General features: G+C 47.3%; 1 protein-coding gene across 1 annotated transcript in view; it reads right to left on the reverse strand.

The window, feature by feature from the left end:
• The window catches only part of KNDC1 (kinase non-catalytic C-lobe domain containing 1), a 757,927-nt gene that overhangs the window by 474,399 nt on the left and 256,719 nt on the right, over window positions 1–26,809 (reverse strand). Inside the window, exon 7 of the mRNA XM_086922530.1 lies at window positions 11,397–11,511. Coding sequence (XP_086778656.1) covers window positions 11,397–11,511 — 115 coding nt within the window. The remainder of the gene's footprint in view (window positions 1–11,396; window positions 11,512–26,809) is intronic.

Consider the following 26,809-nt stretch of genomic DNA (forward strand, 5'->3'; position numbering starts at 1 on the left):
TCTCATATGTGACAAATTCCCAGAGGACAGCGTGGAAGTACAGGCATGTAATTAGGGCGAGCAGCATATATTTTTGGGGTTTGGCCTGGCATCAGTACTGCGAGGAATTTTGTTACCCAAAAGGCCTGACACCTACAATGTCAAGGGCCGATTTGGACAATTAACTTTGTTTACGATTTCAGACACCAAATAGGCAGTTAATTATAGTACAGACAGCAAGTGGCCCACCACTGCCATACATAAAGTTTCAAGGGCGTCCAATTCCGGGGGTCAGGAGGCAGAAGGGGGAAGTGCGCTTAGTCTGGCACCACTGGGATCATGCAGGACTTTTAGGACAGGGGACTGTCATCGGTTACCTTACAGATGTCATCAGGACTGCTCAAAATGCAGCAGTGAATATCCCACCACATAGTGCTTGGGAAGGCAAGGCCAGCACAGAAATGTCAGGAGTAAAGGGGATAACAGAGGAGTGGTGGGCAAGGGCCATTAGATCGGTTATATCTGAATCTCTGAAACCATAGTTGATACAATTCCCTGATATGGCAGCACCCATGTTTCTTTGGGAGGGGTTTATTGAGGGTTTCAATTAAGGATACCCTCAAGGGACCAATGAGAGGCAGAGGTGTGGATGATTCTAGTTCTCGAAAAAGCTGAATATAAATGGACAAGTGTCAGAGGGAGGAGGAAGGAGGAAGGATTACAGGCCCATTTCCATTTTGAAGGCAACATCTCCTCTTGATGTAAAGGACTTTGGTATATGTTTTTATAGAGTGGAGTGACAGGTAAGTCCAATATGCCAATCCAGCTTGGGAAATACAACTAGTGACAAAGTGCAGTATGGGTGCAGTGATGGGGAAGCCTGATATAAATTTAGAATTTACACTACTACCAGTTCACCCCAACAACTTTCAATAGTTGGGCATTCTCTTTGAAGGTCACTTCTACATTGACAAAGCTATGCTGATGGGGTGCTTGGTGGTCTGTGCAGTAGTCGAAAAAATTGAACACATTCTTGGAGTGAGTGGTGAGGCAAATGTCTGTGCCTGAGCAGGTGCTGCACTATTTGGACAATTTTTGGAAGGTACATAGACCAGTAGAGAATGGCGAGTGTAATAGACTGATGAATTCGCTGAAGTGGGTGACAGAACAGTTTGGAATACTTCAAGTATCTGAAAAGACAGAGATCCTGTGCATGCAATTGGCATTTCTGCGGTTTGAATTACACTCCATTGCAATCATGTTAGGGTTAAATGAAGGTAAGCTGACTACCTTGACAGGGATGTTTGAAGGAGGTGACTAGAGAGAAAAATATGAGTTGACAAAACTTTAACAGGTGTTTGGACATCACACCTTCACATGCAGGGTGATGGCCCCTGGCAGATCATTCTGTAGACAGCTGGTGTTCGCCATGAGGGGGACAAAAAACCACATCACAAAAATGACAGAAGGTGAGAAACCATTTCCGGTTGTAGTTGAGATTCCATGAATAGTACAATAGTGTGAAATTGTGGTTGACATGACCAATAAAGCTCTCCTCTGATGCATTTGGAGTGGGTGGGTTCAGAGTTTACTGGAAAAGGCAGTTGTGTGCAGAGAAGGGCCACTGGTTTGGAGGAACAAGAGACACAGTATGTTATTATATAATATTCTTTTTTAGAATTTTTCCTGGTTATGGTGGCAGTGATATTGTGGAGGAAGGAACTGGAGGAAAAAAGAGTGACATTTGTGATTGATAAAACGTCAGTTCTGTATTTGCTACACAAGATGATGACAAATTATGAATATTTTTTACGACTTCTGAGAGAGTGGTTTTGATGTGTTTGCAGTGGAATATTCGGCTTAGTGTGAGAGACATTGCTGGTTTGAACAACTGAGAGTATAATTTGTTATCTCCTTCACACTGGGTGAGATTCTGTGGTTTGGTGCCTGAGGCAGATACGAGAAGCATGGCGTATCTCATTACTTGTGGGAGATCTACTATGATAGATATGCAGCTAGAGGAAAGGTCTGTATCAGAGTTGACAAGGAAGTGTCACAGGCGAAGGGCTAAGTTTCATGGATCGGAGGTAGGGGAAGGGAAAATTCAGGAAGGGGGTTGGAGGAGAGATTGATGGACATAATCAACTTTGTGGTAGTGAAGATGCAGAAGAGTTTAGCATCTATTGGGTGGATAATGGAGGACATTCAATTTTACATAAAATGTCTGTGGAGGTACAATCCATGTGGGGGAGAAACGGGGAAGAGGATACTTGAGGGGTAGGTCGGTGAGAGAGGTAAAAAAGGGGGACTCGAGGAAAGCAGTTACAGTGGAGATTTTCAGAGGTTTGGTGGTCCAAGTGAGATCAGTATGTGCAAACACCTGAGGTGCATTGTTCTTTGGGGAAATATTTACAGTACTGGTCTTTAGGGAATTTCAGTTGTCTGGGGGCAAAAAGGTATGAATGTTTACAGATGGATGACGTGAAGAGAATGAGTAATGGGATATGGTTACTGATATGTTGAAGCAAGACTGACCATAGAGAGAAGGGAGCATAGTTTGACCTAAGAGGTCAGGAGAAGAGGGCATTTGGCAAATGAAGATACTGGAAGGGGTCATGTTTCTGTGAAGGAAGGGCACCAGTGCCGCTATTTAATCATGCGGATTGCTCCAAAGTAAGAGACAGACAGGTCATAGAAGCATTACAGCAGTGTCTGAAGTTGGGAGGTTGAAGCACGAAGGGTTTGGAACTCATTTATTCAAAATAGCCACAGTGACAGAAGGTTTTCAAGTGCGTTTGGGAGAAGGGCTGATGAAAGATCTAGATAGATGAGAGAACTAGAGAGTTTAGGGACTGCTTCCTCTTGTAAGTGCAGGTCAAGAAAGGTAGAATGAGAGAGAGTTGAATATGTGGTCATTCAGTAGTGAAGTGGGCCGGGAAGCTAGCAGTTCTATGGACAATTGTACATGAAATTTGATCACACTGGCATTTAACCTAATCTTTGCCCTTCCCTTTCTGCCATCATCCATTTCTCCGACAGTGTTTCTACTAAGTGCCTTTTCATTCCCTCCTACACTGTAGAGCCAAGGCAATAATCCCTTTTGCAGAGGCTGCTCCCGAAGGGGGTTCGAGAGCCGCCGCCATAACCTGCGCCGTGCTCCCCCCGGATAAACTAGTGGGGGTGGCGTTTGGCGCGAAAAGGACAAAGAGGCCAAAAGAATCTCCCCTTCTTGCCGTGGCAGCCGCCGGAGTGGCGAGGACACCCCTGGCCAATGGGGGGCATGGTGGGATACAAACCCTCCAATGGAAAGGGGGCCTACCTGGAGGCGAAGGCGAGTCGGGGGGGGGGATATAAGCACTGCTCCCCCAGGCAAGCTCCAATTTTCATGGAGCGGGGGAGCACAGTGGCGGCTCCTCTATGGGGGCGTATGGGCACCACCCCCCTGCTTTCTCACCGTGCGAGAAGGCAGAAACAAATGGTAGTTATTGCTGTAATAACTACGATTTGTTTCTGCCTTCTCGCACGGCGAGAAAGCAGAAGTTCCTGGTTGGGGGTGGGCAGAGTTGCTCAAGGGCAGGGGGGAATGTCTTTCCCACTGTTGTTCATAATGACTGTTTGGGCAGCCTGAGGCCGCTCAAACAGACAGTCGCTCCCCCCCCCCTGCCCTCAAGCAACTCCGCCCACTCTCCCTGTTCTCTCTGTATGCTGCAGCATACAGAGAGAAAATGACACAGGTGGGCAGCGGCCGCATGAATCAACAACGCTGTGGTGGAGGGGAGGGAGGCTGCCTGATGCCTTCCCGATGACGTGCACAGTGCTGCACGAATCCCAGTTTAATTGCTGCACCCATCCAAAATGTCGAGGGCTGCCACTGCACAAGACTATATGAGGTACTTTCATAATTCTGCAGGTTTATATTTCAGATTATAAGTAATATTGATCTTGTGTTCATTGTTATTATTAGAAGTTACAAGTTAAGTACACAAAACATGTTTCCTAAAGAGTTGAATGTGCTGCCTCCGATTGACCGTTGCAGCCCTGCACCGGTAACGTCCTGTCACTAATGAAGGTGTGATCAGCCCCACACAGACAAACAGCTTTGACAGTGCATGTCAAGTCAAGTCAAGTCAAATGATCTTTATTCGGATTGTAAAACATCCATAAAAGTACAGCATAAGATTCATCAATAATATAAAACACAGATTCCATCCCACATGTACAAACTCATAACAACATACAATTTAATCATGTGCAAGAGTACAATTCTTAGTGCAAAAATATGCATTGTGCAATAAGCAAATGTGCAAAGAATAAGCATAGTGCAAATGTTTCAATCAATTAGCAGAGAAGCACGTGATCGTACAGCTGCTTTAAGAAAGCTGCTCACTCTGAGGATGGCATCATCAGTCTTTAACATTAAAATATCGTTAAAAGCTAGATTAAAATCAGTCAGAGCATTTTTCCTACAATACGGCATTATAAAGTGCAAAGTGTGCATTCTGTAAAAACCGCAAAAGAAAATGAAATGGAGCAGATTTTGTGTACCACCGAGATTACAGGGACATTTTATGCTTTCCACACATTTGTTAAAACCTAACGGAAAACAAAGTAAATTTATAATGCTTCCGTCTCTGAATCGGAATAGCAGGCTCCTATTCCATCTGCCTAGTTTTAAGCATAGATAACTCTGAGGCGGGGCAGATGGTTTCTCACATGACTCCATAAAGGCGGTATATCTAATTATGGAAGATTTTGTCAGATCACGCCTTAGCCTTTCCTTGCGGTAACATTCATAGAGAGCCCTTTTTGTTAAGTTCTTATGTGTTTGATCGATCAATTGTGGGGATGTAAAAAGGTGACCCAGGCCCACACTTGATAAACTGTTTTCTACAGCCCTAAACCAGGGTATGCAGTTAGCCTTCTCACATTTTAGGCAGTCCCTGATGATATCACGTGACAGGGAAGCAGCGGAATTGCACCAAATTTTTATCCAAAACAGTGCGGGTCTAGATCTTATAAAATCTTCAATATAAGGGAGGTTTAGTTCCCTATGACAAATATAAGTTGGTGCGCTTATGACCCCCCAACAGTGCATGTGCGTCGCATGCTGTGAGAATTACTTCTGCTCCAGCCGCAAGGCCTTGTAGGCCACGCAGAACAGAGAGCTGGGACGCACGCGTGCACCCTCAGTCATCTTTTGAATATGCCCGGCCGCTGCTTTCAGAACGCGAGCTCCTGCAGCAGAACAATGCCGCTGAGTACCATGTGCGCTCACAGCAGCTACCGCAGCCCGCAGGGCACCGGTGCGTGGTGCAATGGTGAGACACTGGGAAAAAGCGCCGTTTTAACCCCGACTCCATCCGGTATTTTGAAGGAGCTCACCCAGTCTGCGCTTATCCTCCGTTATGTGCATGTTCATTACCATCACGCATGCCAATATTGATATACATTCACGAGGGATAGTTTTCATTAGTTTTTAAATAGAAGCATTTAATAATTTGAAATACTTTTGCCACATCTTCTTCTTGTCATACATACAGCCGTGTGATTGGCTAATGCCTTTTCTGTTCTCGCTGCAGACAACTATTTGTAGCTGCATTGTATATGCTAGATTATAATATAGATGATTTGTGCTGCACTGTACAAGCATCTTGTGTGTTATTGCGCTGCACTGCATATGTTATGGTATTGTACCACATGTATAAGAGGCCTGCTCGAAGTTGCACCTATTAGATCGGACCCTTAGTTGTTCGGGCTCGCTCGCTACGCTCGATCGCTGTAGTGCAGTATGACAATCATTTTACGCCTCACCACTTTCAAATGTCACCAGCCACCATTGAGAGAGCAGCAATGGCGGAGGAACCCAATCTTGTTGCAAGGAATTTTTTGTACCTGGGACGATCTGTCCGTCAAGACTACAGGAGGAGAAGCTCTGTCCGTGCTGCATCAGGAGGAAGAAAACGACTTAATCAGCTTAATCATCCTTAATAAAATAGTTTCACCTCCGAAAGAACGAAGTCGGTGCTCGGTGCTTCAAATGGAACTGCTCGTCTTGCTAGGTATAGCCTACACGCCAGGGACTGTTAGGTCATGTGCTGCTGAGAGCAGGTCTTGCCGGCAGGCTGTCAGGGTGAAAAAGCATGCGCCTTTCACGCGGATGTTGTGCAACACTCGCAAAGGTCAAGTACAGGGATTTCTTCCGGTGAGGAGTGCATACTACATGCGTTACATGCGTATAGGGCCTGCACAGTTTGCACTCATGGTTCGAAGTATATATGCTCAAATCTCTCAGAAGTTAAAACCAAACGTTGTTATTTCGGACATCCTTGTGCATATAGTTATATAGGCCCTGCAAAGACTCTTACTTAGCCTGTGATTCTGGGCAAATCACTTAATCTCCCCGTGCCTAACCAAAAATAAATGTGGGTCCTCGAGTAACGGAACAGGTCTGATGTAAAGCACTCTGATACCCGATTCGGGTCAAGTTCGCCCCCCCCCCCAAAAAAGAAAAAATTGCAACTCCTCCGCATAGCACTAAAGGGACCTACCACTAAAGGAACCTCTCATCTACGTGAGGATACCAGATTTGATACCATTTAATATCAAAGGCCCTTGAGCCTGGCACCAACTAAAAAAAAAAAATCCTGCCAGGAACTCCAACTATGGTACATATCAATGTCCCATGGAACTGACTTTTTCGGCAAAGTGACCTATGTATTGTGACCTGTGAAGGTGACCTTGTGTTCCCATGTCTATGGACTGTAATATGTTTATTGCTATCTGCCAGCACTCGAGGCAGTGTCTGTCCAGTCAGTGGGGGATCTGGGGTGCCCATACTGTGGATGTCAGATCCAATACCCAGCAGATGGGGGGATTGTCTGTGATTGAGGCGATAGGCTGCCTCACCAATGCCTATGATTTATTTAAAAAAGAAGTGTCAGGGCCCAGAGTTAGCGCACAAGCCCGCAGCCTGGGCGATTGAAGTTCGGAATGCGGGTTGCCAAGGCTGCAGAGTCTGGATTCGACCTGATGCCATGCCAGAGTGGCGTGATGCCGTGCGCAAAGTGTTGAAAAACGCTCTAGACATAGGAAGCGCTAGTCAAGCAGAATTACAAGGCAATGGAATTGGGCGCCACCAGTTCAAACACAATCCTAGACGATAAAGGCGCTTTCCCCACAGTTCGGAATGGGAGTGCTGAGAAGGATAAAAAAAAAGGGTAGCCCCTAGGCACGCTCAAGTTAAAAAAATAAAAAGCACTGGGGTGGGGACAGAATTATGTTTCTGTTCCTGGGCCAGATGTATTCGGGGTCCCCGTCCAGAATAGTTCGACAGTATGAGCCACGGCCAGGCCTTTGTGTGCTCCCTTTGTCCAGGTCACTGACAGTGCGCAGGATACTCGGGCAAAGTGTAAGTGGTGTATAGCTAATATTCAAAGATAGTGGCAGTGGGTTTGCAAGAATGGTAACATGGCAGCAGCTTCTTAAGAAGTCCGCCAATAACCTAGGTGACACCCGCCCTTTGGCCAGGTCAATAGAGAGATCTGCATCTAGTTGGGAAGGAGGAGTTGCACCTGGGACCTGAATACGACTGGGCCTTCCCTCTATAATGGTGGCTCCACCACCTGTGGCTTGTCTGATGTCTCTGCTCTGCACTGTGGAAGGAGAGGAGGAATGTCAACAGAGTGCTCCAGAGCTGTATCTTCCCTCCCCTGTTCTGGCTCCATCTCCTGTGGGGCAGCTGATGTCTCTGCCCTGCACAGTGAAAGAAAGAAGAGAGTCATGTAAACAAAGTGCTCAGGAACTGGTTTGGACTAGGCAGAGGCCTTTCTGCCTTCAGAGAACAAAGGATTTTGGGGTATAAATATTGGGACCCTGATACCAAGAGATTAGATCATTTCTGGACAAGAAACCTTTCTGCCAAGGAGAAGAACCAAGGAAGCTGCAGGAGTTTGGACTGCCCCTCTACCAGTGTGCTGTTTGCTGGGTTGGCCTGCAGTGGTTGCTTCATTGCCAAGGGAAAGGAGAAGGAAGTTTGTAAGGACTTTCATCTACAGAATATTCTCCAAGGGCTTGAACTGTGCTTGCCTCCTGCTGAAATCTCAGGGACAAAAGACTTGACCTCCAGCTCCCTCCTGAATTTCCTTGCTGGGATTTCTGACTCCAGACACTTGCGTGACGCTGGGAGCTGGAAGCACGACGCATCGAGAAGAAGCGTGTCGTCGCCGCAACTGAAATCATCGCAACGCCGGAGAAGCGAGCCTTCGTCACATCTCCCTGGAAGTGTGTGTTCATTGAAGCTGCCAGCTGTCGCATCACCGGAGAAGCATGATGCCATCGAGAGAGTCGCCATCGTATCACAGGAGAAGCGTGTCGCAGGGCCTGTCGCTGCTCCAAAGTACAGAGTTGTCATAAGGCTGCCAGGGCATCATCGCATCGCCGCATCAGGCGTGCCATCATCTCGCATCGCAACCGGACCATCGCATCGCATCAAGGCTCCATCTTGCGCATAGCAATGGGCCCACAGACCGAGAATCTATGCATCATCTCCACACCGGTAAGGCTCACGACAAGTCCCCTACTCTGCGAAAGCATTGAGGAAGGACACAACCGTTCCCCCGGGTCACGGATCGACGCATCTCCCCTTTTGCGAGCCTTCTGTTCACTTTGCGTTATGCATCCAGGTACTTTGTTGAGAAGTTTGTCGCATTTACCAACAACTTAAACTAAGAGACTTTAATCATCTTTTAAGCAATCTGAAGTGTAGTATTGTGGATTTTTAAGTTTGTGGTCCTGTGTTCAAGTCTATATAAAGAATACTTGGTTTTATAAAACCTATGTTGTGTCCATCTGTAGTGTTTTCACTGTATTACTGTGTACATTCACAAATGCTTAACACACTGCCTCTCTGCTCGTGCCAAGCTACCAAGGGGGTGAGCAGGGGTTATTAAGGAGCGTAATCCCCTTATCCTGACTTAGAAGTAAGGGTCCCTATTTGGACAAAGGTGAATACCATTGCCAACTAGAGACCCCCAGATCTAACATTCTCAATTACAGATTACTGCCTAATTCGGTGTTTTTGTCTGAACCTTTTTATGGTGCTCAATTTACCATCCACTAAAAGCTGAATGGAGTATACACCTTCTACGGCTATGAACTCGTATTAGACGGATCACACTATTGGTCACCATAGAACCAATACCCCAGGGGTGAAGCTATCTGCAGTGCTGCAGGAGCAATATAACTGAGATGTCAATTACACCCTAAATATAGCTATTTTTCACTACCGAACCAGGGGATCAGGACCCATTATCCCTCCCAGCATTAGGAACCATGGCACCCTTTTATGCCACTCTAAAACCCACTCCTCTTGCCAGCCTGCAGACACTGCCTCTTTTTTCGCTGTGCCTGTGTCGGTCCTGAAGCAGCGGCTCTGATTACACCTTATGTGCACTGCCCAATTGCCTGCTCGCCCTCTGCCCTGATATAATCTGAACTTCTGCACTTCTCTATCTATTCCATGATCTAAGCTCCGTTTTTATTTCTTCTGCAAGCTTGGTTTCCACTATGGTTTCCAACATGTCCTCCAGTATTAATGTACTTCTCCATTCACTGAGTTATCCCATCTCTTCCTAAATTCTGTCCTCTTTCCTTTTGCCTTAATCCATCCTTCACTGATAAATTGATTTTCATACAGTGGTCAACCACAATTCTACAGTTTCCATGTGATATCAAAACAGATTAATGGTACTTCGTTTTCTGAACTTGGCATCTGTCTTGTTGGGATTTGAACTGCGACAGGCAGATCACAACACCTGTCAGTAGCAAGCTGTAAACCACTGAGACACAGGGTAAGTTTGCAGATTTTGTCTCACTCCTCCTTTTGTAGTATGGTTCAGGCAACTGCTTTCCCTCTGCACCAACACTTTCCGATCTCCCACACCTTATTCACACTTTGGTAGCTTATTTTTGAAAAACAAAAAAACTAAGCAGAGTAGTTGCATTAAACATGTCGAATTGTCAGCAAAACTACAGAGCTTTTGGAGAAGCCATTGCAATACCGTCTCCTCTGAAGGCACAGAGATCTGTCAGGCAGATGGAGATCCCTAATATGTGCTGGAGAAAAGATGCCCGCTAAACAAGGCCACTACTACACGAGTTATAGGTGCTTCTGCAAACTACTGGCTTTGTTTTAAAAATAAAAAAACGCAGGGGTGGCTTCTCCGCTAAGGCGGAGGAGCGTCGCCCCACTGCTCTCAGAGCAGAGCAGCAAAAATAAAGTGGTAATAACGTTGTTATTATAATTTTATTGTGTTGTAGCTGCAGGGCCGGGTTAGGGGGGAGGCTGATGGCACAGGGGGAGGAGTGGTTTGCACACTCCCTAAGTGCACATGACTATTTGGCCAGCTCTCTTGGGCCAGCCAAACAGTCATGCACACTTTGCATGTTCTTCACCAGGATCCATTTCACAGCCTGGTGAGGAACATGGAAAGCGTCCCTATCCCTGTCTGAGCGCCGAACCACAGTGCTCAAACCATTCACAATGCTGCATTGCAGTGTTGTGATTGGCTCAGGGGAGCCCGGGAGCCGGGTGATTCCTGCTGTCGGGACTGCAGGAAGAAGGCAGCTGAACAAGACGGAGGAGATTCGCCAGCCAACGAAAAGGTTAGTGTTTTAAAAAAAAATTCTCCCAAACCCCCCCATTCCCAACAGCCCTACCCGCCAGCCCCGGCCCTACAACGCCGTTCCCTGCCTGCCACTACTGCGAAACAGGCAAAGTGCACTAGAAATAAAAGCCATTTAATCGCTGGGAAAAGTAAGTGGATTCAAGAGTCTTCAAGTAAAGCAAGGCAAAGGGCAAAGAAAGACAAAGGGTTTTGTCTGACACAGCAGAATGGCCATAAACAGAGATCTACCTGAATGAGCAAATCCAGGAGTTTTACGTTTGCAATTAACTTGTTTTTAGGATAAGCCTCTTTTCAGTTATGTTTAGGAGTTTTACGACATCCAAGAAGAGCTCATGTGTTACTTGCATTTTGCTTAATCCAAATGTATGCTAAAACATGATTGATTTGACATTTAGCAGAACCTTGAAGCACCACTTTACCTCACTTGGCTAGTTTGAAAGCACAATAGAACTTTCATTTGCTTGAAAAAGGGCAACATTCCACCCGTCTATCAGAGGCTGTCGGTTTAGCTCCTCTGCAATTACTTTTAATTGGAGGTGCAACCTAACATTGTCATTCCATTTGTCAAACAACGCATTTATTCTTCCAGTACCACGTTGAGTCGGATTCCTAACCGACGTCACAAGAAGGGGGAGACAGAAAGGGAAAAGACATTTTCAGGTCAGCAGTATACAAGTTGATGCCTCACAGTGTACATCTACAATTTTAAAGTAATGCTTGCGATTACACTACCTGGAAACTCTATGTAGGTTTGTAGTGTAAACAAGCACTCGTGACACAGAGCCCAGAGCTCGTCTTCTTTCAGTGGCTTCCCATGCCACAACAGAAGATCTTTCAGGGAGGTCCACTAAAAATAGAACAAAAATTGAGGTATTAACAAAAGCTAGTTAACATGATAAAATGTGTATGGATCAGAGAAATACATTTTTATATCAAGATCAGGGAAATTAACTTTATGTTCTTTCTCTACTTATCCGCATAGTTCAGGAACAACACCTGAAATATTCACTATGCATTATAGAAAATGGAAATTATAAACTAGGTACCAGAAGAGACAGATTTCATTTTTCTTTGCTGCTATTTTAACGACTAATGCATGTTCCACCTTTTGGTTGCGTAAACTGCAGCATTATTGAACCATGCTCATTATTATGTGCGAAAAAGTCTTATCTACTAAGGGTCCACAGACCAGCACAACCTACTCAATGAGATTCAGGGATATTCAAGTTGTGAACCCTAACATACATTCTTTCAGACATACTTCAAAAATGGGAATAATAGATGTAGCGAGTTAGACGACATCTGTGGGGAGAGGAAGGAGGCTAGAGGTGATGTTGTGGTCGAATTGTGTTTAAAGGACTACAAAAAAAAGTATAGCACAATTAAATATGCAGTGAAACAGTTCAGAGGGTCAATGTTCCCTCTGAAGCCATAGTTATAGAATGTGATTGTGACAGGTTACAGGCTCTCATGGTTAGGATGGTGGGTTAAGGCTCTATCTTCAGAGACCTGTGTGTAATCAGTGGGTGACTATGAGAAAGTGGACTATTAGTTGGGTGACTGGGGTCCAATGCACGTAAAAAAGTAACTATCTTGTTAGATCAAGTTAAAGGTTTTAGTAATTTAAACCTGAGCTCAACCGCTGGTAGATAGGGCACAGTGCAGACAGGCTTAGAGAAAATGTGTAAAGTATATTGAAATACCAATACAGTTAAAAAACATTCCAAAACACAACACAATAAAAATCCCCACTCCAATTTAAAAAAATAGAGAAAGATTTAATGAACAAAATTACACCGAAATTACAAAAATCCAATATGGGGAGCTGGAGGCATGATTTTTTTAAAGATTTTGGGAAAAAAGTGCCAACACTGACCGCTCAGCTCTCCTCAGGTCTTGGTCGCTCCACCCTCTGCTGCCGCTTTTGCTTGCCTTGCCTTGCCGCATCCTGCCTGCAGTTTCCCTCGAGCGCCGCCCGCAGCTCATGGGATCCCCGCTGCCCGCAGACCCTTGGATTTCCCGCCGCTACCTCCCTGCGGCCCGCCCCGCTGCGACTCCATTCGCCGCCCTGCTCCCGCCACCCAGCTGCTCCTCCCTCCCGGCTCCTTACTTCTGACGCCCCCTGAGCAACCGCGCAGCAGACGCGCGCAGCGGGAGCACTGAATGAGCGCCGAAGGTGCGCCAAAGGTAAGCCCGTCTGCGCCCGTCCGCGCCTGGACCGCGCCCAGTGCCAGGACCCCTGGCCCCCGCCGAAGCAAGACGGCCCGACGGACCTACGACGCCGCAACACTCAACGCACTCAACACTGGCCAGAACCCTGCCTGCTACAGAGCCACCCCGAGACGCACCCACGGACCCTTCGCCTGCCAAGCCTGCCGTTTCTCCTGCTACCGGACCTGCGCGGCCCCGCCAATCCCTGCACCAGCAGCAACCACCTGAAGTGCATCCTGCTCAACACCCGCTCCATCCACAGGCACACCGTGGAACTCTGGGACCTGCTCGACACGACAGCACCGGACGTCGCCTTCCTCACCGAAACCTGGATGAACGCCTCCTCAGCGCCCGACATCGCCATAGCCATCCCGGACGGATACAAGATCATCCGGAAGGACCGCGTCAACCAGACGGGAGGAGGCATCGCCATCGTACACAAGAACACCTTCCGCATCTCAACTAACTCCGACGATACCTTCACCACCGCTGAACACCTGCACTTCCAGATATAGACTGACCCCAAGACCACCCTCCGCGGCACCCTCATCTACAGACCACCGGGACCACGCACACAATTCAGCAAAGACATCGCAGACTTCATCAGCCCGCACGCCCTTCCCTCCGCCAACTACATCCTCCTAGGAGACCTCAACTTTCACCTGGAGAACAACAACGACAGAAACACCACCGCCCTGCTGGACAACCTTGCCAACCTCGGACTCAAGCAACTAGTGAACACCCCCACCCACTACGCCGGCCACACGCTCGACCCAATCTTCACATCCAGCAAGCACATCTCCTTCAGCCACGCCACCGGACTCCACTGGACCGACCACAGCTGCGTCCACTTCAGCTTAAAAAAAACCACGACCCACCACCACCCGCAACAGGTCCCCCACCTGAGGTTCCGTGACAATTGTAAGTGGTGTTTTCGACTCGCTCGAATATGGTCGAGTCTGGTATCTATGAACCGCAAATGACGAGTTTAGTGGGTGTACACGTTTTCGCTATGCTAACCTAAACCGTTCGTCTGTTTCGTGGGTTTCTTCATCTGAACCCACGGGTTCCATTTTAGATACGGCATCCATTTTTTTCTTGCCCTCAAGTAGCCAGCGAACGGACACTGTCGGCTTTGTGACCCTGGGATTCCCAAACTCTTGCGGAAGACACGTGTTCCTTTGAGGGTGTCTTTATGATGAGGGGGATGACACTGCAAAGGCAGATGGCCCCGCTCGAGGCTCATCTTGCCGTGCCGGTCTATTGTTGCAGCCGTGCATTCATTAGGTGCGTCTCCTTTGAACCCTGCAATCGTGTTTCCGATATCACCCCCTTACACTCTTTTCAATCTGTTGGTTATCTTTGTCTTCCTCTGCACCTGTTTCTGACTCCCCCTTAACTCGTTTACAGCCGGAATGGAATGCACTAATGGTGGGAAGATGTACTTTTACAGTTGGGAACCGGCGATGCTACTGTAATTATGTTCCGGACCTTGAATACATGAAAGCGACCCCCTATGAAATTTACTATGGGAACTGGGTTGTAACCTTTTGTTTGCCATGTTGTTCTATGACGAAAAACTGTATAAAAGGAGCGATCCACAGATGCAATTTGAAGCAGTCTCCTAGAACCTACATGTTATGTACTTCTTGTGACTTCTGTGTTCCCTGCAGTAAATAAACCTTGATCTTTGACGCCGAAGGAAGTGTCCCGTGTCTCTGTCATTTGTACGCCGGAACAGGTATCCCACGAAGGTTTCAGGTGTTGTCCCCTGGCACCGCTGGGTCTTAGGAAAACCCAGTCCTTCAGTTGGCGCCCAACGTAGGGCGGCATCAGCGGTACCGGTCCAAAGCCCGACAATCGTGAGGAACTTCGTGTGAAATCTCCGAGGGAAGGGGCACCCGCTTCATCGATCCTGTTGTCGAAACAAGTGGCCCGAAGACTTTTCCCGCGAAGATCCCCGCCTCCTGACGGCTGCGACGGACTGATGCCCTGACGGTCGACCTGTTTTGGCGCCTGGCGTAGACCTTGGTACAGCGAGACGATTGACGGGCATTCCTGGTGACGCCATTGTCCTTTGAGTTAAGTATTTGTGGGTCGCTCCCAGAATCCTTAGTTGTTGTGGGTGCTTAGTTGTTGCATGGTTCCATTGCATTTGTGGTTCTTCGTACTTTGTTCTTAGTTGTTCTATTTGACGACTGCAGTCACCAAAAACCGAGGGTTTTTGCACTTTTGCGGGGACATTGTACCCCAATAACCCTTGACGTTTGTGAAACTCGGTTAGTGTGCACGATGCCTGGCCGTAGTACTTTGTTTAGCTGTTTTAGAGGTTGTGGTGCGGATTCCCGATTGGAGGACTCATGTCCGATACCTCCAGTTGGAACTCCAATCTATGAATTATATAGTCGCCATGGCGTGGGTCCTATCACATTTAATGATTGTTGGGTTCGCTATACTAAAGACGATGGTGTCCTTAGATGGCCACCTCATGGTAGTTTTGAGACCCCAATTTTAGATAATCTTGAAGCTAAATTGTTTCAAAAGAAAGCAAGGCCGGCCATGTTTGATTCCTTTCGGTTATGGCGTAAAGAAGCCAAGCAGAAAGAAATCAAACAGCTTAAACGTAATAAGAGAGAAGGTATTGTTACAACGATGAGAAATGCAGAGCAGTTTCAGCGAGACAAAGAAGAGAAGGAAAAGGAAATTTTTGATAGATTACAACGTATGACAGTGGATAAATGTTATCCCGCTTTACCGATGGGTACTGATACGAAGGGAGAGGAAACAGTAGAGGACCCTTTGTTGTCTTATCTACTGAAGTCGCCACCTCCATATGCACTGGATACCACTGCCCCTGTGGTTCCCCCTGTTCCTCAACCTGTTGTTCCGGCAGCTGTTAATCAGCCTGCCGCTGGTCCTGTCCCTGCGAATCCTTCTGTCCCTATTCCTCTACCTGCTACTGTCCCTACTGCTCCACCGTCTATACCTTCTCAACCTGTTGTTCCCGCTACTTCTGCTCTTGTGGCTACTCCTACTGCTCCTGCTGCTCCTGTATTTAGCTCTCATGTTGTTGCTCCTGTACTTTACTCCTCTTCTCCGTCTGTTCGAAGACGCATTCCTAATGCTGTTGCTAATCTTTATTCTCCTTTTGGACTGCGTCTTGGGTCTGATGATTCTGATGTTCCCCAACGACGAAGTCAGCTTCCTGGTGGTAGAGAACGTGATACATTAATCAAAATGGCGCGTAATTGGATTAGGTATCCCCTTAAAAATCCCCTGCGCATAATTGTTGAGACTTTCTCTCAATTCAATGAGCCAACACAGAGATTTGTGTTTGACGAAATGTGCAAATTCTTACGTGAAGCGATATCAAATGATGAGGTAAATGAGGTACCGGTCAACGTAACTGAACTTCAGCTTCAGTTTTCGAGTGGTATGATTGTGGGTGGCAATGTTCGACGTGCTATCGAGCATCTTCTATCTTTCCGTCCCACTGTGATACCCCGAGCATTGTTTAAAGATGAATCTGAGGAATGGATGGCAACGCCTGGTCAGTATCCCATGCGTGAAGTTCCACCAGTGTGGATGCCAGGTGATGCGACTGCTAATCCTGCTATTCCGCCACATTTCCAGAGAGTGTGGATACACCTTCCATGGAAGCGATCGGAAGTTTTGCAGGTTAAGCAAACTTTGCCTGACCCCCACAAAAATCCTGCAGGGTACTATAAAGAGTTGTCCCAATTAGTGGATGCAACGATTATGAACCTTGCCGACATCGACATGTTGTTCGGCAATGAGACCGCAACCGGTTTGGGCGAAAATACGTCACGAAGATCATGCAGCTGAATTAGGTGGTGATTGGGCAGCACTTACAGCATCTGACGGTTTGCAGGTTGGTGGGGCTAAGCCTGAGCAGTTAATTACGGGTTTGCCTCAGAGAATAATTACATTGATGAAGACACTTATGCCAGCAATAAAAGTTAACTGGGATAAACTGTCTGCCTGTAAGCAAAAGAAGGACGAGAGTGTCTCCGATTTCTTTACGAGATTTGAGGAGGCATTCATCGATCACAGTGGTCAAGATATGAGCACTGAGGGAGGTCAGAGATTGTTTGTGGATAAATTTGTATCGAATTTGTTGCCTGAACTTAGCAACAAATTAAAAAATTCAGAGAGTTCGTGGGCCGTTTTTACCTCTGCTCAGATATTGGCCACAACTCAATATTATGAAAATAGAGAGAAGGAGGAAAATGATTGTGCAGATAAAAAGACGAAAGACCTCAAAACAAAATTTCTGTTACAACAAGCGTATCCTCCGCGCTCAAATCAAAATGATTCTCAACAGCGGAATAGATCGCAATCGCAGTCCGCTAGGTCGCAGTCGCGGAATGACTCTTCTTCGCAGAGATCTATGCTTGGGTACAATCAATGTGCCTATTGTAGAGGTGAGGGTCATTTGAAATTTGATTGTCCGGTTCTGCGCGATCGAAATAATGGCAATTCATCTAGAGGAGGTCGTAGTGGTCCTCAACAGGCTTCGCGAGGTAGAGGTCGTGGTGTTACTCAGAATCAAAATGAGCGTTCTAATAACTCCTCTGATTCCAATAATTGTTTTGATCAGCGTGGTTCATCATCAGGTAGATCCGCGCAGTACCATGTGGACCATTTTTATATCGAGCAGGGTACCGATGACGGTAACTACTAGGACAGCCACAGACAAAGAGAGGGAGTAGTATCAGTTCCGGTTGATCAGAGAGGGCCTTACGTCGCAGTTGCCACATCGGGCGTAGTTGAGCCTTTTCTGTTGGACACTGGTGCAGCGAAAAGTTCTATCATGCATTCGAAACTCCCTGGCGCACCTTTGTCTGGCTTAACAAATGTTTCCGTTGGATTCTCTGGCGCCCCTGTTAGCAATCCGGTTTCTAGCCCTTTGCCCCTTACAATTGGGCCTCGTGAGCTGAAAGCTCCTTTGATTTTGACTACTGGCTGTGGTGAAAATCTATTGGGCCTGGATTTGCTGAAACGATTGTATGCAACTTTGTATTGTTCTCCTGCGGGAGTGGAGCTTACGTTGGGTCAGAGAGTGATCTCTCCCATGTACTTGTCATCTGATACGCTCCCACCGGAATTGAGTTCTCTTCCTGCATCTTTGTGGGCAACAGGTCCCAATGACGTGGGCCTGCTTGACATCTCCCCTTATGTTGTTCAATTGAAATCGAATGTGCGATTACCACGTATTCCCCAGTATCGTATCTCCCTTGATGGTGAGCGAGCGTTGTTGGCGATCATCTATGACTTGATCGAGAAAGGTGTTATCGAGGAGACTCGGGGAAACGTGTGTAATAGTCCTGTGTTACCTATTCTAAAATGCACTGATCCATCTAAGCCTCCTGTTTATCGTTTTGCCATTGATTTATGGGAGGTGAACAAAATTGTGATTCCTCAGTTCCCTGTGGTGCCTGATATTATGGCTTTACTGACTCTGATTCCAGCATCTGCTTCTTGGTTCTCAGTGATCGATCTGAAGAATGCTTTCTTTAGCATTCCGATTGCTGAGGAAAGCAGAGACCTATTCGGTTTCTCGTTAGGTGGTCGCAGCTTTAGGTTTAAACGCGCTCCTCAGGGCTACTGTGAGAGTCCATCTATATACAGCCAAGCCCTGAAGAGTCAACTTGATGCGTTTGTGTTACCGGCTGGTGCGGCCTTGATGCAATATGTTGATGACTTATTGGTGGCTGCGGACACACAAGAGATTTGCAAAACTGCTACGGTGTCTCTGTTACAGCATCTCTGTGACTTACGTCACAAGGTGTCACCTTCTAAACTGCAATATTGTTGCCAAGAAGTAACCTACCTAGGTCACTTATTGTCAAAGGAGGGAAGAAGGTTGACCCCAGAGAGAATTGCAGCGATCGCTCGAATGACTGTGCCAACAACTCAGAGAGATGTGCGTGCCTTTCTAGGTATCACGTCATACTGCAGGCAATGGATTCCACATTTTTCATTGCTAGCAAAACCATTGGTAGCCCTTACGTGCAAGGATGTTCCAACTCCTTTGCCATGGACGGAAGAATGTCAGAAGAGTTTTTCTGAATTGCGTGATGCGTTGTGTTCGGCCCCTGTGTTAGGTACTCCTGACTACAGCAAGCCGTTTACACTATACGTTCACGAGAGAGAAGGTTGTGCGTTGAGTGTTTTGACGCAACAATTTGGCGGTAAGCAGCGTCCATGTGCATATTTTTCCTCGACCTTGGACCCAGTAGCTAGAGCGTTGCCGAGTTGTCTAAGAGCGACAGCGGCAGCTGTGGTGTCCATCCGACAATCTGCAGGATTGGTCATGGATAACATGCTTACGGTGATGGTTCCACATGCAGTTGACACTCTCTTGAATCGTACGAAAACCCAACACTTGACGAGCGCAAGGTTGTCCGGTTACGAGTTGACGCTTTTGGCAAGTCACATTCAAATAAAGCGCTGCAATGTCCTAAACCCGGCGACGTTGTTGCCAACCAATATGGAATCAGACGAGGTACCACCACATGATTGTTATTTGCGAACTGAGGAGGAAACAAAGGGTCGTGTTGACCTAAAAAACACTCCATTGGAAGATCCCGATAGTACTTTGTACGTGGATGGTTCGTGTTTTAAGTTGCCGAACGGTGATGTAACGACTGCGTATGCTGTGGTAACGTTGAGTACGGTTGTGGGAACTGCGAGATTGAATCAGAATTCTGCGCAGGCGGCAGAATTAATTGCATTGACGAGAGCGTGTGTTTTGCCGAAAGAAAAGCGGGTGAATGTGTTTACCGACAGCCAATATGCTTTTGGCGTCGCACATAGTTTTGGTCGATTGTGGCGAGAGAGAGGCTTTATGACATCGCATGGCGCGAAGATCCAACACGGACAGCTCGTGAACGATCTTTTAGACGCACTTACATTGCCCAAGCAGGTGGCGATTATTAAATGCAGTGAGCACCGTAAGGTGACGGATGATGTTGGTCGTGGCAATGCATTTGCTGATGAGATTGCTAAAGAGACTGCTAGAAACCTTGCAACTAGAATGTATGTGACGAGTTCGGTAAGGTGGCCTGCGGAAACTGGTATGTGTGAGGATACTGTTGAAAGTGTGAAAGCCATTCAGAATGAGGCCACCGAAACTGAAAAGACCAAGTGGAAGGAGAGCACAGGAAAGTTGGATGCGAATGGATGTTGGATTGATTAGTCGGAGAATCAAAGATGGATGTTGCCGGATGCATATGTGCTAGCTGTTGTGACTATGGCACACGGCTTGTCACATATTAGCGCGAAAGGTATCTGCAAGTTGTTGTCCCCTGTATGGAAGAATGATGGTATGGCTAAGTGTCCTGAGAGATTGGTTAAGAATTGCATGGTATGTATGATGTACAATCCTGGCAAGGGCACTCCTACACCCCCTGGCCATTTTGCTCCTCCTACATGTCCCTTTGAAGTAATCCAGCTGGACTTTATCCATATGGAGCGATGTAATAACCTAAAGTACGTTTTAGTTGTGGTTTGCGCATTCTCTCGATGGATCGAAGCCTATCCTCTCAAAGACAATACTGCCCTGTCCACAGCGAAAGTCCTACTGAAGGAATACTTTCCTCGGTATGGAATGCCACGGATTGTATGGTCTGATAACGGAAGAGAGTTTGTGGGGAGTGTGATGAAGAGTGTGTGTAAGGGCCTTGGAATTACACAAAAATTCCACAGCGCCAATCATCCCCAGTCAGCAGGTTTGGTTGAAGGGTACAATGGTACTCTAAAATGAAAACTCGCAAAGATTCAGGCTACGACTGGTTTGTCGTGGCCCGATGCTTTGCCTCTGGCTCTTCTGTCGACTAGGGCGACTGTACACTCTCGAGTAGGGCTCAGCCCATATGAGATTGTGTTCGGCCGTCCTGCAAATATTTGGGGGGTTCCTATACCCAGGTCTTTCGCAAAACTTGAATACCCAATGCTAATTAATTATCTTCATGATCTGACTGCTAAACTGAGGTTAATTCATCAACAGGTCTTTGAAGCACTGCCGGCACAGACGGATGGTCCTGGCCACCGGCTCCAACCGGGAGACTGGGTGGTGACAAGAAATTTTGGCCGGAAGCGAAACCTCGAGCCGAGGTTTGTGGGACCCTTCCAGATGCTACTCGCCACGAGAACTGCAGTTCGTCTGGAGGGCCGCTAAAATTGGGTGCACGCTACCCATACAAAGAAGGTACCAATACCTTTACCAGCGGACTCGTGGGTGAGGACTGGCATCGCCGCATCTGAGACTGAAGCTCTGCCGAACTTTGTGCCGTTCAGTGACGCTCAGCCTGTGGGAGATACTTCAGTGCAGTCAGATAACTTTGTTGAACCTTTGCCATTGGAGAATTCAAGACCTGAACTATAGTCTGACCGACAGGACTCTGTTGCACAATCTGAACAATTATTTGAAGAACAGACTCGTCCTGGAAGAAGCAGATATTTTCTTCGTTCCAATACCAGAGACTAATAAATTATTTTAGATTTTTCCCTTTTTGAAAATTCACGTTACCCCCATTATCATTTTGAACATTTTTGAACAAGTGTGGTTTCTATTAATTTCTGAGTTCTTTTCCACGTGTGTGTTTTTCCACAGCTAGGAGATTTTGTATATATTGTTTGATTAAAAGAACCTTACATCCGGGTTGACCGTAGGGCCGTGCGGGTACTTCCTTCTGTTTAGTAGGTTCCTGACACTAGGTCGGAGGCCGTCGATTCCTAGGAACTCCTTGGGATTGACAATTGCTACACAGAACGAAGTGCGTCAAGAACGTTGCGGACTTTGTCCACCCTAAGCGTGGAAGGGTATTCTCAGATGTGAGACCCTTGCTCATTGCACCATCAGGATTCAAGCAAACCGGGCCGAAGACGGCTGTAATGCCAGAAACCGGTCCCCGGGAGCTTGTTTCCTTCCCAGTGTAAGAATTGGCTTTTGTAGTTTGGTTTGCCCTGTTCCCATCATGCACTGGGACAGGAACAGACTAATTTGCATACAGCCAGGTTCTGAAACTGGGATGGTGCAGTGAGCTAAAAAACGGTGTTGGATCTAGCCCTGATCTCTTGACTGGGTGAGAGCTTTCTGCTTAATTCAGAGACTCTGTCCCTCACCACCACTTGTTGTAAATATTTTTGTCCACCCTAAGCGTGGAAGGGTATTCTCAGATGTGAGACCCTTGCTCATTGCACCATCAGGATTCAAGCAAACCGGGCCGAAGACGGCTGTAATGCCAGAAACCGGTCCCCGGGAGCTTGTTTCCTTCCCAGTGTAAGAATTGGCTTTTGTAGTTTGGTTTGCCCTGTTCCCATCATGCACTGGGACAGGAACAGACTAATTTGCATACAGCCAGGTTCTGAAACTGGGATGGTGCAGTGAGCTAAAAAACGGTGTTGGATCTAGCCCTGATCTCTTGACTGGGTGAGAGCTTTCTGCTTAATTCAGAGACTCTGTCCCTCACCACCCCTTGTTGTAAATATTTTTGTCCACCCTAAGCGTGGAAGGGTATTCTCAGATGTGAGACCCTTGCTCATTGCACCATCAGGATTCAAGCAAACCGGGCCGAAGACGGCTGTAATGCCAGAAACCGGTCCCCGGGAGCTTGTTTCCTTCCCAGTGTAAGAATTGGCTTTTGTAGTTTGGTTTGCCCTGTTCCCATCATGCACTGGGACAGGAACAGACTAATTTGCATACAGCCAGGTTCTGAAACTGGGATGGTGCAGTGAGCTAAAAAACGGTGTTGGATCTAGCCCTGATCTCTTGACTGGGTGAGAGCTTTCTGCTTAATTCAGAGACTCTGTCCCTCACCACCCCTTGTTGTAAATATTTTTGTCCACCCTAAGCGTGGAAGGGTATTCTCAGATGTGAGACCCTTGCTCATTGCACCATCAGGATTCAAGCAAACCGGGCCGAAGACGGCTGTAATGCCAGAAACCGGTCCCCGGGAGCTTGTTTCCTTCCCAGTGTAAGAATTGGCTTTTGTAGTTTGGTTTGCCCTGTTCCCATCATGCACTGGGACAGGAACAGACTAATTTGCATACAGCCAGGTTCTGAAACTGGGATGGTGCAGTGAGCTAAAAAACGGTGTTGGATCTAGCCCTGATCTCTTGACTGGGTGAGAGCTTTCTGCTTAATTCAGAGACTCTGTCCCTCACCACCCCTTGTTGTAAATATTTTTGTCCACCCTAAGCGTGGAAGGGTATTCTCAGATGTGAGACCCTTGCTCATTGCACCATCAGGATTCAAGCAAACCGGGCCGAAGACGGCTGTAATGCCAGAAACCGGTCCCCGGGAGCTTGTTTCCTTCCCAGTGTAAGAATTGGCTTTTGTAGTTTGGTTTGCCCTGTTCCCATCATGCACTGGGACAGGAACAGACTAATTTGCATACAGCCAGGTTCTGAAACTGGGATGGTGCAGTGAGCTAAAAAACGGTGTTGGATCTAGCCCTGATCTCTTGACTGGGTGAGAGCTTTCTGCTTAATTCAGAGACTCTGTCCCTCACCACCCCTTGTTGTAAATATTTTTGTCCACCCTAAGCGTGGAAGGGTATTCTCAGATGTGAGACCCTTGCTCATTGCACCATCAGGATTCAAGCAAACCGGGCCGAAGACGGCTGTAATGCCAGAAACCGGTCCCCGGGAGCTTGTTTCCTTCCCAGTGTAAGAATTGGCTTTTGTAGTTTGGTTTGCCCTGTTCCCATCATGCACTGGGACAGGAACAGACTAATTTGCATACAGCCAGGTTCTGAAACTGGGATGGTGCAGTGAGCTAAAAAACGGTGTTGGATCTAGCCCTGATCTCTTGACTGGGTGAGAGCTTTCTGCTTAATTCAGAGACTCTGTCCCTCACCACCCCTTGTTGTAAATACGGTTTTAGAGCATGGCATTCTCAAAGTTGTCGGAGGTGGAGAAGACTCAAGCGCACAGATCATTACTGCACAGGGTTGTACGTACCAAATGCTTTCTGTTTCAGGTGTTCATACTGTTCCTAACTGTTTCCATGTTACTGGTGGGTGGGGTATATTAAGGAATACAATCCTTATTGCCTTCTGCTCCACCTACCCTTTCCTCTGAACCAAAACCTACTTCCACTGTTTCTCCTCATTCTTTTCACCTCTTACCCCAACACGAGCAGGTTAGACGTGCGGAATTCATGAACAACTCCTTCGTTCAGCTCCTTCATCAACATCAGTTGGTGATGAATACTACCAACTGTTGGGTGTGTGGTTTAATGCCACATACCACGGATAGGGGAATTCCGTACTTGGTCCTTCCTTACAGTTCCCAGGGTTCAGCTCGAGCATTCCAAACAATGTTTCGTAGCGCACTAGATTCCTACCCCCATCGAGAGCCACGCACTGCAGATCATGGTCCTGGCCCGTAACACAAGCCTTTGGCGAGAGCGATTGCCGATTTAGATAGGGATATCTTCGATGCATCGCTTATCCCAGAGGAAGAGGTGCGAGCATACAGAGATCTGAGTGAGGCTGAGTACAGCATGTCAGTGGGTGATCGGCAGCTTAAGAGCTCGTCTCCGATCTGGATCGTACCCCATCTCGGTAATTTCTGTCTGAAAGGTCTTGGCCGAAGTCCGCGAGTTCAGCTTGGGAGGAGTGCCTGTACTGAAACGTATGTTTTACCGACGGCCTCTTCCCCTGTTTTTCTGACTGCCAAGGGTACATACTTTGTTTGTTACGACCGCGCATATACATGGTTGCCTCGTGACTTCTCCGGCACATGTTATATTGCGAATCTGTTGCCGCCGACCTTCACTGTTGGGTCGGATTATCCCAAGACCAGAGTTGTGAGAGGTGTGATTAGCGAAGAGGACACTGCCGGTCAAGAAGCAGGAGACTTCTTTAAGGGTTTCTTGCCGTTTTGGGGACCTATGATCAATAGTAGGAACCTGAGACAGTTGACTCGAGTGGTGGAATCGACTGCTAATATCACTGCAAGTGCCCTTGGTAACATCACAGCAGAGCTTCAGGCTGACAGGCTTATGACGTTACAAAACCGTATGGTTTTAGACGTTGTCCTTGCAGATAGAGGTGGAGTATGTAAGGTGATCCATTCGAGTTGTTGCATTTTTATTCCTGATAACGCTCCAACTGTCTATCAAGCCATCTCGAAGTTGCATAAGATCTCCGAGTCCATACACGTGGACGTAGGTAATTGGACACTACTAGGGTGGTTTTGGGGCCTGATGTCGACGTGGGGTTGGAAAATTTTGATGATCATTGGGGTTGTTGTAGCATTTCTGTTCATGTGTTGTCTTTGTGTGCAGTGTGGTCCTGCCTTATGTGGCCTCTGTGCTACAACGTGTATAAGACGGCCACCTGTTACCAAGGAAGCACTGATGGATAGAATAATGTTGCAGCAACATCTGGATGGTCTGATGAATATCGAGATTGATTCCGATATCGACTAGTGCTTGCCTACATGAGGGCAAAAGGAGCGTCTGAGGTTCCGTGACAATTATAAGTGGTGTTTTCGACTCGCTCGAATATGGTCCAGTCTGGTATCCATGAACCGCAAATGACGAGTTTAGTGGGTGTACGCGTTTTCGCTATGCTAACCTAAACCGTTCGTCTGTTTCGTGGGTTTCTTCATCTGAACCCACGGGTTCCATTTTAGATACGGCATCCATTTTGTTTCTTGCCCTCAAGTAGCCAGCGAACGGACACTGTCCGCTTCGTGACCCTGGGATTCCCAAACTCTTGCGGAAGACACGTGTTCCTTTGAGGGTGTCTTTATGACGAGGGGGATGATGACACTGCAAAGGCAGATGGCCCCGCTCGAGGCTCATCTTGCCGTGCCGGTCTATTGTTGCAGCCGTGCATTCATTAGGCGCGTCTCCTTTGAACCCTGCAATCGTGTTTCCGATATCACCCCCTTACACTCTTTTCAATCTGTTGGTTATCTTTGTCTTCCTCTGCACCTGTTTCTGACTCCCCCTTAACTCGTTTACAGCCGGAATGGAATGCACTAATGGTGGGAAGATGTACTTTTACAGTTGGGAACCGGCGATGCTACTGTAATTATGTTCCGGACCTTGAATACATGAAAGCGACCCCCTATGAAATTTACTGTGGGAACTGGGTTGTAACCTTTTTGTTTGCCATGTTGTTCTATGACGAAAAACTGTATAAAAGGAGCGATTCACAGATGCAATTTGAAGCAGTCTCCTAGAACCTACATGTTATGTACTTCTTGTGACTTCTGTGTTCCCTGCAGTAAATAAACCTTGATCTTTGACGCCGAAGGAAGTGTCCCGTGTCTCTGTCATTTGTACGCCGGAACAGGTAACCCACGAAGGTTTCAGGTGTTGTCCCCTGGCACCGCTGGGTCTTAGGAAAACCCAGTCCTTCACCACCGATCCTGGAGCAAGATCACCGCCGAGCAGCTCACCGCCTCCCTCAGCTAGAACACTCCCACCACCACAACGGACCCCAACGAAGCAGCCATCAACCTCACCAAGTGGCTGACCGCCTGCGCCGATGACCTCACACCACTAAAGAACGCTCCCAGCAGACACGGCAGCAATAAAAACCCCTGGTTCACCGACGAACTCAAGGAATCCAAGAAGAACTGCTGCACCCTTGAGAAAGCCTGGCGGCTCGACCACACCACAGACAACAGGACCGCCCTCAAGCACGCCATCCGCAAACACCATCAGCTGATCCGCGCCACCAAGAAGACGGCACTCAAAGAACGACTGGACAACAACACCCACGACAGCAAGGAACTCTTCAGCATCGTCAAAGAGTTCTCCAACCCCAGCTCCGGAAACAACGACATCACTCCCTCGCAAGACCTCTGCAACTCACTCGCCTCGTTCTTCCATCGCAAGATCGCCGACATACACAACAGCTTCGAAGCACAGACCACGCACCCTACCA

The sequence above is a fragment of the Lissotriton vulgaris genome, chromosome 5 (genome assembly GCF_964263255.1).
Source record: "Lissotriton vulgaris chromosome 5, aLisVul1.2, whole genome shotgun sequence".
NCBI classification, from domain to species: Eukaryota; Metazoa; Chordata; class Amphibia; order Caudata; family Salamandridae; genus Lissotriton; species Lissotriton vulgaris.